Source organism: Myotis nattereri, assembly GCF_964212035.1.
Source record: "Myotis nattereri genome assembly, chromosome: 6".
In the NCBI taxonomy this organism is placed as follows: domain Eukaryota; kingdom Metazoa; phylum Chordata; class Mammalia; order Chiroptera; family Vespertilionidae; genus Myotis; species Myotis nattereri.
Window position 1 is genome coordinate 47,272,624 of NC_138081.1, and position 12,697 is coordinate 47,285,320.

Sequence of the window (12,697 nt, forward strand, 5' to 3'; positions counted from 1 at the left end):
AAGTCAGTAGGGGATTTAGGAGGGGATCTATGATAGGAAGGCCCCCTTGATCCTGAGGTTAAAGGAGGTTGAGGGTTTCTGGGTATAGAGAGTAGGCATTTTGGAAAATCAAGGAGTCACACAGCTGTATCACAAAGCAGACATGAGATCGACATCTGCACATACAGGCTGAGGCCTTTTAAAAAAAATGTTTCCATTGATTTTAGAGAGAGAGGAAGGAAGAAGAGAGGGAAGGAGGGAGAGTGGGAAACCTTGATTGGTCGCCTGCATGCACCCCTGCCAGGGACTGAACCCGCAACCTGGCCATGTGCCCCAACCAGGGATCGAAGAGGCGACCGTTCAGTGCAGGGGACACCACTCAACCAACTGAGCCACCTGGCCAGGGCTCGAAGGGCCTCTGCTGTCATGGGCCGGGACCTCTCCCTAGGGAGGAAGGCAGGAGCAGGTTTGCAGTGTTAAAGGATCATTGGGTGGCAGGGTCTAAGGCAGGGGTGGGCAAACTTTTTGACTCGAGGGCCACAGTGGGTTCTTAAACTGGACCGGAGGGCCGGAACAAAAGCATGGATGGAGTGTTTGTGTGAACTAATATAAATTCAAAGTAAACATCATTACATAAAAGGGTACGGTCTTTTTTTTCAATAGTTTTATTCATTTCAAGCGGGCCGAATCTGGCCCGCGGGCTGTAGTTTGCCCACGCTGGCTAAGGCAACGGTTCTCAACCTGTCGGTTGCGACCCCTTTGAGGGTTGAACGACCCTTTCACAGGGGTCACCTAAGACCATCAGAAAACACATATATAATTACATATTGTTTTTGTAATTATATATTACATAATGATAGTTCATGCTATCATTTATATATATGTAACATATAATTACATATTTTGTAATTATATATTACTATGCTTTAATTATGTTCAATTTGTAACAATGAAATTGAGGGTCACCACAACACGAGGAACTATATTAAAGGGTCGTGGCATTAGGAAGGTTGAGAACCACTGGTCTAAGGGAAAAACAGTCTGTCTGCCAACCTCAAAGTTATGAAGACGAGTGACTCTCTTGGTGTGATGTGTTGTCAAATTCTGATTTTCTGTGTTGTATTTGGCTATGCGTATTTCGGTACCTCGCACAGCTGAGGGTTTCATTCTATTTGGGTAGCTTTAAGCATTCGGACCATTTCATTTTTCACCTACACACCTTCTCTCACAGGAGCACAATGTGATCACGTTTTGTGAGGTAATCTTACTGTGGTCACCTCTGGCTATAAATGTGACCTGCGGCTATGGGACCAGGGCGGCTTCTTCCCTGAGGGTCTTCCTGCCCCGCTCCTCTTGCAAGCCACTGCCCGGAATTTCAGCTACGCAGTGATCCCGAACGCTGGCCCATGACAAAGTTTCCACCTGTTTTGGGGGAAATGCAGCTGCAAAGGACAGTGTAGCAAGTCTTTCTTAAATCAAAATTTGTTCTGTGTAAAGGTGTGTCCTTCTAAATTACGCCCTCCTTCCTCTTTGGTGTTAAGATTACCTTTATTTTATGAAATGATGGCAACGGAATTTTTGGTAATATCCTTTAACAGAATAGCAAAACAGCTGCAATCCCAGATCTGTGCACCGATTTTTGGAAATGTGAACTCTCTGAACACCCTCCCACGAGTGCCCACCACCACCTCCCTCCCAGTGCACAGCGGTCACCTGACACCAGAGTCCAGCCAGCGGAGGGTACACCCGGTTCACCTAGACTGACACTGCCTGCCAGAGCGGGCCGCTAACTATGCAACGACCAGGACAATGCTGGCCCAGTGTGTAATTTTATCACTTGTTTCATCCTCATTACATCTTTGGAATTTAGCATGAAAATTTTACATCTTTCATGGCCTCCACATCATTCAGATTTAAATATTGTTAAGAAGGTAGTTAGGTAAGGTCCTAAAAATGTAGTTACTTCCCGTTTCCCAACTTCATCTCCTTATTTGGGAGAGAGGCGTTAGGTGCCTATTACCCAAGAAACAACTCCAACAGGCAGGGACCCTGGCCTGAAAGATCCTCACGCAGGGGCCGGAAGGAGCCTTAGGTGAGTCCTGTGTGATTCATCAGGCGCTGGAGGCAGGAAGACCTGTGCTTGTGTCTCATGCACAACTTACTAGCTGTTGCCTTATGTAACCCTCTGAATCTCAGGTTCCTCAACTACAAAATGAGGTTTATAACAGTACCTACCTGCAAGGGGGGGTTGTATTTAGGGTAGTCTTGGTGCTTGGTAAATATTCAATAACGGCAATATTGCTTTAATCGTGAATATAGGCACTTAAAAAGCACTGTCTTTTACACAATCATGTTAGACCTGAAAAGGCTCTTTTGGATCATCTGGCCCAATCTTGGCATCCTGTAGCTGGGGGAGGGAGAAACGAGGTCTGGAGAAAACACAGAGCCAATGCGAGTCACAGCCTAGACCTGGTCTCTGGGTCTAGCCCAGGGTTTTCTCCACCACATTCATTTTCTCCACCTGAAAGTATTTGGTCTTTGACTTTCCAGGTTTTTTGGCCAGAAAGAACTACATATGTGGTTCAAAACAGTGGCATCATTTAAACATTTAAAAAATGACAAATATGATACTACAAAAATGCACAGTCAACAATACAAATTGGTAGGTCATTACTTCATCATTTTAGAATATTCATTGCTGAGCGTTCTGAAAGAATTAAATGCATTAAAAAAATAATGTAACAGAATATCTACCATATAACAGAGTGCTAAAATAAGGTGGATGAACAGATTACACTTAAAACCACATAAAGATGAGTTTTCCCACACTCCCCCACACTCCAAAAACAAAAGATGCAAACTATATCCCCCAATGCCCTTCAAATTTCTTGGTCTCTCAGAAAGGAAAATAGAGGATTTTCCAAGTCTTATGCTAATTTTTAGAATGTGACACAACCACATAGATTATGTTGGGTCTGGCTGACAGCAGCAGAATCTGATGCCAGTAATAGAAGGGGCATAAAAGCATCAGTTAAATAAAAAGATACAAAGACATCATCACAAGTAACACAAAGTAGATACACTTTCTGTTATTTTAAGTCAGTAGTTTTATTACAATTCACACTGACACACATCAGAGAAGGAATGTCCTGACATTTTCTGAGCATTTCACAGAAAGCAAATGTAACCATCCAGGTAGTCGAGTCATCCACATCTTTCCAAACACAATGCAAAAGCTTTTATATGTGATAACTCAGAAAAGCAAAATTCTCTTATTCTTATCTACAAAACTTCAGTGTCAAAAATGGGTACTGTGAAGTGAGCTGAGAAGGGAAGTGTTTCCCTCCTGATGTTCCAAATCCTGGCTCCAGGTCCTACCACTCCCCTCCACGCTGACTTTCTAGATGACTCTTTATGATACTGCAGGTGGTAGTGTGTTCAGGGGCCACATGGGTTTACGTATACGGCCAACTACTACATTTCACTATCACTGAAAAGAAAGGAAAGACTAAGGGAGTTAACTGCGGGAAAATGCACAAAGGCAAGGAGAAAATATCTGGGTGTATTAAAAATGAGATGCTCTTTTCACATAACTCATTTAAAAGGTTACAATTACCATAAACATTTAACTCCATTAAAGATCACTGGCAAAAGTTTGCTCTTACATCAGCAGAAGGGCTCTGCATTTACCCAGGCTCGGGAGAAAGCAACATATGATGTGAAAAGTCACTGATCCTGGTGAAGGAGCCATCAGATTATTTGGAGTTGCATAGGCGTTTTTTAGATCCGTTTTGTAGAAGACACTATGGAACCTTGACAAATTTCCATCTTTCTAGTCATGTGACAGTTGGGTGTTTTAATCCCTTTAGCACCCAAACACACAAGAGCATACCTAAAATGACATTTTGGATAAATTCACTATACATTACATAACTCGGGGACAACAAAGGAGAACACCCGAGCATGACGCTGCTACTTCACACAGAAAAGCACTGCAGAGAAAACTTCGTTTAAAAACATTTAAACCCAGGTGAATGTAAATACATTTTTGGTTAACCTGTGCTATCACATATACAAATCCTGTCAGATATTCAGTCTACTAGGTCAGTCATTTGGATTTTCATTTCTGACTGCATTAGTAGAAGAATATACACTGCTGCATATACTCACATATATATATACATGCAGAGACATGTATAAAATTCAGGTCATGAAAAAAATTTAAAATACACATACTTAAAACCTGTATCTCTAAAAATAAATACATTAGCCTCTAATCGGCTAATTCTCAGTTCCTTCACAAACCAATCAGAACATGGTTTCTCAACAATGGCAGATGACCAATTAGCTGCTCTTTAAATCCATTATCTACCAGTAAACGTTTTAAAATTCAGACATACAACAGAAATAACATTCCCAGAAGAAAATGTACATAGAATCCTGGCTTCAAAAAGAAATGTCTTTGCTTCCTTGATGTTTAGTTCCTACAGGTGCCTGCTCTGTGCCTCTGCGTTACATGGCTGTGGGAGAGGAATTGTGGTGACAGCATGCTCCCTTCTCCACTCACACCACTTCCTAATCATGGGAGTCAGCTGGCATTTCTTTTGCTGTTCTGATCGCGGGAACTCACACAGCATTGCTTGTGTTTGATATCACTCCTATAATCACAGTGAGTTTCGTGTGTTCATGTAATTTACAATGTGCTGAAACCACTGAGGTAAAGCAGTAGCCCTGGCGTTTAAAAAAATGTCTCCCAGGGAACAACAGGTAAAGGGTCTGGTGGTGTAGACCTAGGTTCTATGAAGAGACTCAAAGCCACCGCCAGAACGGACACACTGGCGCTCTGACACTGCAGCTCAAACAGAGGCAAATGCAGAGAGATACCCAGTGCTCTTCCTTAGAGAGGACGCAGTTCACAGAACGGAGCTTTCCTTTTTCCTTCTACATGTCCACAAACAATTCTTAAAACGATAAAGCCAGACCACGTTGTTTAATGTATGCATTACCTAACAACCTTGTCATTTGTATCTGAATACAAGAATGTCAGATATGGAGAAAATCCATGATACAGGATAGGAAGAATGTTAAATGCCACTGCCTAAATTTTTTAAAAGGAAAATTTACCATAGCTGAAATACAACTTCTAAAAAATACAGTGTTCTAGGCGCTCACAGTTCCAGATTGATAACTTTATAAGTTAAAGGTAGAAGTTATCCATATATAAACAAGGCCTCTTTTTCACTGATTTCAAACTTGTTCAAACCTTTGGATATTTCAATCTTCAGATTCCACAAGGTAAGGCTGGGTTTATCAAATATAAATAAAATGTTTAAATCCATGATGTATTTATTGTAGCACTAAGAAAACAAATGAGTCGAATATTTACAGCCTGGCTACAATACTTTTCTTTAAAAAAAAAATAAATTCAAATGTGTATCAACATCAAGCCACACTGTTTGCTGAATTTCTCTGGCTGCAAATGGGGCGACAGCATTTTTCCTCATTCATCTCTCCTCTCAATCCTGAAGTCAGAGGCAGGACTTAGGTCAAAGGGCGTGGTCTTTTGGGAGGTGGTGGAGGCATGAGCTCCGTGTCAGGATCCAGATGATGCTTTCGTTTCTGTCCCTGAGAAGCTGCACATCTGTCAATGAACTCAAACAGAATCTCCTTGGTGACAGGGTTTGAGATGCTGTTGCACACAGCTGTGGACAAAGGGAGACACATCTCATGTGAGGGTTAATTAAGGCAGTGGACTCACCACAGGGAGATGAGAAAGGGGACAGGTTTCCCTCCCATTATGCTAAACACCTCCACTTTACTGACTTGAGTGGCATGCTTCGGATTAAACTATTCTCCTCCCTCTCCCACCCTCCAAAAGAGTTTTTCCAGTAGCTATTCATTACTATACTATTAATTTTAAACCAAAACTTTAAGTACTTGGGTTATAAGCATGTATTCACTATAGTTTTCTGTCCCCCCAAATAGTTCTTACAGGATCTTAACCTAGCATAGTGCATCACATTATAGACCATACTCAACTAAAATTTCTACAAAAAATATGTTTTCTCATAAGCTTATCGTTAATCATCACCACCACTGACTGAGCACTCTAGAAGTACTCGATTCTACTGACCTTTAATCTTGGTTTTTATATTTTTTTCCAACTCCATTAAAAATGCAATACAGGGCAACAACAGCCACTACTAGTTTACCTAATGAAGTTGTGTTGTTGCCCACGACAGAAACTCACTATTCTTAATTCCCAAAGCATTCATACTGTGCCCAAAGAACATTCTAAATGATCGCAGCGCAGGTGCAGCGGTTGCCAACTGGTTGGTGACTGCTGGTTTAGGGTGTTGTTTTTTTTAGCAGCTTTCATTTACTTTGTTCTCCATTGTTTGTAGAGCTATTTTAGGAGCTGGAAATTACTTTTCCCCTTGCTGATTTAGTCTTTTACCATCTGGTAAACAATGGTTATAGTTTTGAATAGAACTGAAATTATCATGACTCTTGTTGTTGTTGTTGTTCAATAAATTCAACTTGTATACAGCCCATTATCCTGCCCTTTAAACTTCCCTCTTGGACACATGGCACAAGCCCACAAGTCTATCTAAAGAGGAGAACCTACAAACCAACCAGAGCCGACCAGGGGGCAGGCCTGGCACAACCTGATCCCAGCGAGCAAGGACAGGATCCAATGATTCTGCCCATCAAGAACAAGAGAGACAGCGCATTTTGTTGGTAATGTAACAAGCATTGGTAGGTTGCCACACTCACCCATGGCAGTGTTGTAGGCATTAGGAAAACTTTTGTCTGTTCTCTGTCTCATGAAGACCCAGCTGTTGTTCTCAAATTTGCATTCTATAATTTTGTTGTCATACTGTTTTAGGTCTTTTGTCACCTGTTTTAAAAGAGAATTGAGGATAATATTTAAAACGTTTGAAAGGATTTTAGCTTCCACTATGTGACAGGCACATTAGGAAATGCCAAAAAATCTCAGGAACTCTCCATGCAGACCTCTTCGTCATCTGAGAAGTCTAACCAAACCTAAGGCTATGGTACATACTCCCTTGTACATATGCTCATTAATCCGACATTTTATAAATAAGTGTGAAAAACAGCTGTCAATATATAGTAATTAAAGGAAGCTAAGCAAAAACCAGCCACTTTGGGGACAAAGGCAAATGTGTTACCATAGAAATCAATGTCTTCAATATTGTCTGTTTCCCTATGGCTTTCAGAAATTGAATCTGTTGCTTACATTTCATCAACTTTCAGAAAGGTCTTACCATCTAAATTCCTATGTCAAAACCTAAAAAATGCCATTTAAAAGGAAAAGTTACACATAAAAAGTAGCACTGGAATCACATTCAGGCAATGTGCATCCTAAATATCTTGCTTTTCAAGCAGCGGTAATTAACCAAAAATCTAATCTTTAGGCTATTTATTACCCTTTCCAAACTAGTATGAGGTTAGAGATGAAGCTACTTTTGATTTTACTTGGTAGATTTTTTGGCTACTTCACCTCAGATGATTAAATATGGATTACAACTTACTCCATCAAAGCTAACAAGTATCCATGGTAACTATAAAACCTTTTAAAAGATATTTCATCAGGCTGTGAGGATGGTTTTCATAAATAGGAACCTAAGCTTATCTTTGCAGTTTTCAAATCAAATGCCAGTCATGGTAATATTTTAATTCTGTCCTCATCTTTCCCAGCTAACAACTTTTCCTCACAATATGGTAGATTGCAATCATTTAACTTCATTAGCATTATTTGAAATGCTCTCATTTTTCTACCCACATATTCACTACCACCTAGGAATATGAAGGGAAGCAAATTTAAAAGATGCTTTCAATTCACAGATTAGGCAGTGCATGTCTTCATAAAAGCTTTCAAGTTGTATTCTTCTTCCCTTAATGAGTATTACACTTGATTGGACTATTTGCATTTTCAACAAATCCAACAGGTCCAGTACATTCAGTGGCTCTGGAACCAGACCTGCCCAAAACAGTGATATTCCACTTAACAAACTTGCTAAATTAATTCTCAAATATTCATTGTTCTAGTCTCAATTCTCCCCTGGTCCTTTGTAGGGATCCATCTCTTTTAATTTGATACATTATCTATTTCAAGTATTAGGCAACTAATTCAGTGAGGAAACCCAGTTATGTTAAACCATATGCAGGATCAAACAGAAATAAGTTTCTAAACATTTCATAGTTTCCATTTTCTAATTTCTAAAATGGGCAAAGGATTCCTAATTTACTGAGATTCTGGAAAAATAGTAAGTGAAAGTGCCTGGCACAGAGTAGCCAACCGGTCAACTTCATCATTGAATATGAAATCGGGAAGTGAAACATTGCTTACTTTAAAAAACTACCTTACAAGGGAATGCATGAAAGAAACCAGGATGACATGGAAAAGTACACTTTGGAAACAGCTGTCAAGAACACTGTACCATATGCATTCTATAAGAATGGTTTACTACCCACAATATGCAGTCTGTACTTTTACTGACTAGCAATTTCAGTCAGTCTTTATCATTGGCTAATCATTCTTGTGTTCCTGGTTTCAGAACTGCTACAAATTATGTGTTGCTCAATCTGACTACAGCAATTAAGCACTATTATTAAGTGTCTGTGTATGTACTTGGGCATGCAGTAGAAAACAGAGCTTTTCAGAAAATGCGTACACCTCCACTACAGTAACCTAACCTTATTTCCATGTTCAAGAACAGCACATTGTCCTTCATGATCACACCAGTGATATTGCCAAGACAAACACACTGCAAGGTACTCAATTGGTCAGGTGGTAAAATATATTTACCTGGTAAAAGTAATACCTCCCGTAGGTGCACAAATTAAGCCAGTTTTCACTAATGGTCAGATCAAGACAATAATTGGCATACAGAGGAGGAGCTTAACTTTACTATCCAAATTCTAATTTGTTACTATGACAATAATCATCCTCAGCCTATTACATATTATTATTTACTAAAACAGAACTCCATTAGGACTTCTATAATAAACTCTGGTTATCCTAGTCTGAGTTAATAAGAAATTGGAAATAATAAGAATAAAATATTTATAAATCAGGATTTCATATCTGTACCTATAATCACATCTAACTAATTATATTTTATTGTTGTTTTAAAAAAGAAGAGCAATAGACAGTGTATTTTATATTGAAAAATGTTTTTTCATGTGCCCATTTTATTGAGTACCACACTTTTAATACTATTTGAATCTACCAATAACCTGGGGTTAATAGACAGTCAGATGAAAGTGAATCTAATACCTCTCAAGATTTTAAATTAGCAGCCCAATGATAATACCTAGAATGCAGGGTCTAAGGCAGGTAGAATCACAGTTGCTCCACTCTGCACTGTTTTACAGAATACTTTTTGTAGTCTAGGTGGCTGGGCACACTACCAAGTCACAAAAGGCAAACTATCAGTGTGGGCTACACTGACCTGTGTGGATCCTGAGAAAGAAAACACCTACTAACAAGGGCTCCCGGTAGCTAGATAACTGGGCTGAAATAAAAATAAATAAATAAATAACCCCCCCCCCCCCCCCCCCCCCCCCGCGTGCTAGCCATTTCCACACAGGGGCCTTTCATGCAAACAGCACTTTAGGGAGAAGGCTGCACTGAACTGCCCACCTGCAGTGTTTCTGCCATCTGATTCCGCCCTTATAAAGAAGTTCTGGAATCCTTTTTCAACCAATAAGACTGAGGCTTTTGCTATCCATCAAAGCTACACAACTCCCACCAGCTTCTTCACTGACCAATCAGAGTGCCTCCTTTCTGACCAATCAAACTGTGAGAATTTGGAGAACTCATTTGCATGAGGACAGACCAATCAGGGACCAGGGTTGGGGACTTCTGTGTATATATGTCAGCTCCCCTTTGGCTCTGGGAGCATACTTTCCCTTTCCACTGAAGACTGCATTTCCCTGGCTGGAGCTGAAACACCAAAGATGTCTCACTGAAGCAGGGCAGAGCAGACGAGCATCGAGCAGAGTAGAGCTGTCTAGCTCAGTGATTTTTAGTCATTTTCATCTCATGACATATATAAACTACTAAAATTCTGTGGCACACCAAAAAAAATGTATTTTTTTGCCAATCTAACAAAAACAATAGGTATAATTTTGATTGTGTTGGTTGTTGCCTTTTTTTAATTTGATAATCTAAGGGAAAAGAGGTCAGTGCCCCTGACTAAATAGCCAGGTTTTACATGTTTTAAAAATTCCTGGGGCACACAAGTTGAAAATTGCTAGTTTAGCTAGAGAGGGGCCTAGCCACAGGGTTATCTCACATGTATCACAATTGATCTGCTTGCACTGAATAAAGTTTCCTTCTTCACTGCACCCCAAATTGGGGATTCTTGTTGGTGCTGAATTGGTGCCAACAACCATGGGTTGGCACCTGCACAGAGCAGGCAAAGACACGTTGCTATTTCTAGTGGGACAGAAGCCTCTGGAACTTACTGCCCTTGCTCTGCGCCAGCTGTTTTCTTATCAAGAGCTCATCCTTCTTTTAGAGAAACTGCACAGAGGCTTGAGGGGAGGGAGATTTCTCTGAACTAATTTGCTCTGGAGACACTTTAAAATAATAAAAATCCTTAGAATTGGAAAGGCACCAGTAAGTTGTGGTTGTTGTTTTTTTACTTTCAATTTTGAAATAATTTTAGAGTCACAGAAACGTTGTCAAGGTAGTACAGAGTTCCAGTATTTCAGTCACACCTAATGTTCATATTTTACAACACTATTAACTAAACTACAGATTTTATTCAGACTTCATCAGTTTGTCCATTAATGCCTTTACTTGTTCAAGAATTCAGCCCAAGAAACCTCATTGCATTTAAGTGATATGTCTCCATGTTCTCTTCTAATCTGTGATAGCTTTTCAGACTGTCCTTGACGCTCTAGGAGAGTACTACTCAGATATTTGTAGGATGTTCCTCAATTTGGGGTTTTCTGATGATTAGACTGAGGTTATGGATTTTGGGAGAAAATGCGAGAGAGGTGAAGTGCCCTTCTCATTGCATAATATCTGGGGGTATAGGTATCAACATTGTTTATTACTGGTGATGTTTATCCTGATCACTTTGTTAAGATGGTATCTGCCAGGTTTCTCTACTGTAAAGTGACTATTTTTCTCCCTTCCACACTCTATTGGTTAATTACTAGTCACCATGCCCAGCCCCACTCAACAAAAAGGGAAGTAAGCTCCACCTCCTGGAAGGAAGGGTATTAATAAGTTTCTCTAGAGCTATTTTAAGGCTATACAAATATCCTGTTTCTCCTTAAAGTTTCACTCATTAATTTGAGCATTCATCCGTGAATCCTGCCTACAGCAGTCTTTACTGTGGTATCCTAATGGAATATTCTCCTTTATCCATTCCTTATACATATTTTACCTAGACTTTCTGTAAGGAAGATCTATCTCTTCTCCCTCATTTATCTGCTTATCTATATCATTACTGACTCATAGATATTTATTTTATTCTTTAGTTTATAATTAAATACTATTGTCATTTATTTTGTTGCTCAAATTGTTCCAGTTTTGGCCCTGGCTACTCTCTCAGGTTGACTCCTGTGTCCTTTTAACTTGCTTCCACTTTCACTTACAAAATAAATATGTTTTTGGCATTTACTTTCTGTCAACACAAGATATTACTCCAGGCTCATCTGGTGTTTTCTCTGCTCCCAGGTCTAGAGTCAGGCCTGGGGTCCTCTGCCAGAATTTTATAGTCCACTACAAAACAGTCCACTACAAAAGTATTGCCACTACTTGTTTTAATCAGAATTTAAAATTATTTTTGAGAGAAAGAGAGGGAGGGAAAAAAGAAGGGATGAAAGTGAGAATGAGAAGAGAGAGAGATGGGGGGAATGACAATGAAACATATGATAGATATGATATGTTTGTATTTAGAGGTTTCCAACTCATCTTCTGTGAACTGCTCTCTGGAGCTAAGTTACATTGGCCATTTCTTTCTTTTCTGAAGTTATAATTTTACATTTTGATAATTCAAGTTCTACCTCTATAGTGTGACAGGAAGTATATTTTTTAAATGTATCCTGATTAGATGAACTCAAACAAAACTCTTATTTTTATGTAAATAACTTCAATTTCTAGTACTAACGAAGGCAGAGAAAATAAAACAAGTGAGTCAGAAATAAAATGGAATTATATGTTTTCCTTATGGTATAAGACTAATACAAACAGATTAAATGTGAATTATTAGACAAATAATCTTTTACAAAATTAGGGTCATGATATATTATGTTTAGAAAGTGTATCCATTTACTGGAAAAAGTAGAGCATTTGACTAGTTGCCCTTTAAAAATATGCCAGACTCGATCCATCACTTAAAACACAAGTCCCTCCGCTAAAATGTAGTTACGCTTGTGCCTCCAAATGAAAAGGTACTGTGTAAACAACACACCTTGCGTTTGCTAAGTTAGAAACACAGCAGCAGGGCGTCTCTACCTCATGTATGGAGGGAGTCTTCAAGCAAGTGTTCAACTAATGAAAATAGCCAATAAAAAGAAAGCAGCTAAAACTCTGTCTTTTTTAAATCCTAAAAATAAGTCATAACTTCTGGATATGAAACTTCGAGTAAGCTACAGGTTATTACCTTCTAATAAAATCAGTTAGTCACAGTTATTCAAAAATATAATAAATCTTCATATAAAATAACTGGAC

General features: G+C 39.3%; 1 protein-coding gene across 3 annotated transcripts in view; it reads right to left on the reverse strand.

Moving 5' to 3' along the window:
* Nucleotides 1-3,075: 3,075 nt before the first annotated feature.
* The window catches only part of RNGTT (RNA guanylyltransferase and 5'-phosphatase), a 203,302-nt gene continuing 193,680 nt past the window's right edge, over nt 3,076-12,697 (reverse strand). For 2 of the 3 annotated variants that reach the window (XM_081094417.1, XM_081094416.1), the window contains 2 exons: nt 6,757-6,880; nt 3,076-5,681 (listed from right to left, as the gene is read on the reverse strand). In XM_081094417.1, the coding sequence (XP_080950543.1) occupies nt 5,521-5,681; nt 6,757-6,880 (285 nt within the window). In that variant the 3' untranslated portion in view covers nt 3,076-5,520. The remainder of the gene's footprint in view (nt 5,682-6,756; nt 6,881-12,697) is intronic. The other variant, XM_081094418.1, reaches the window with a different exon arrangement.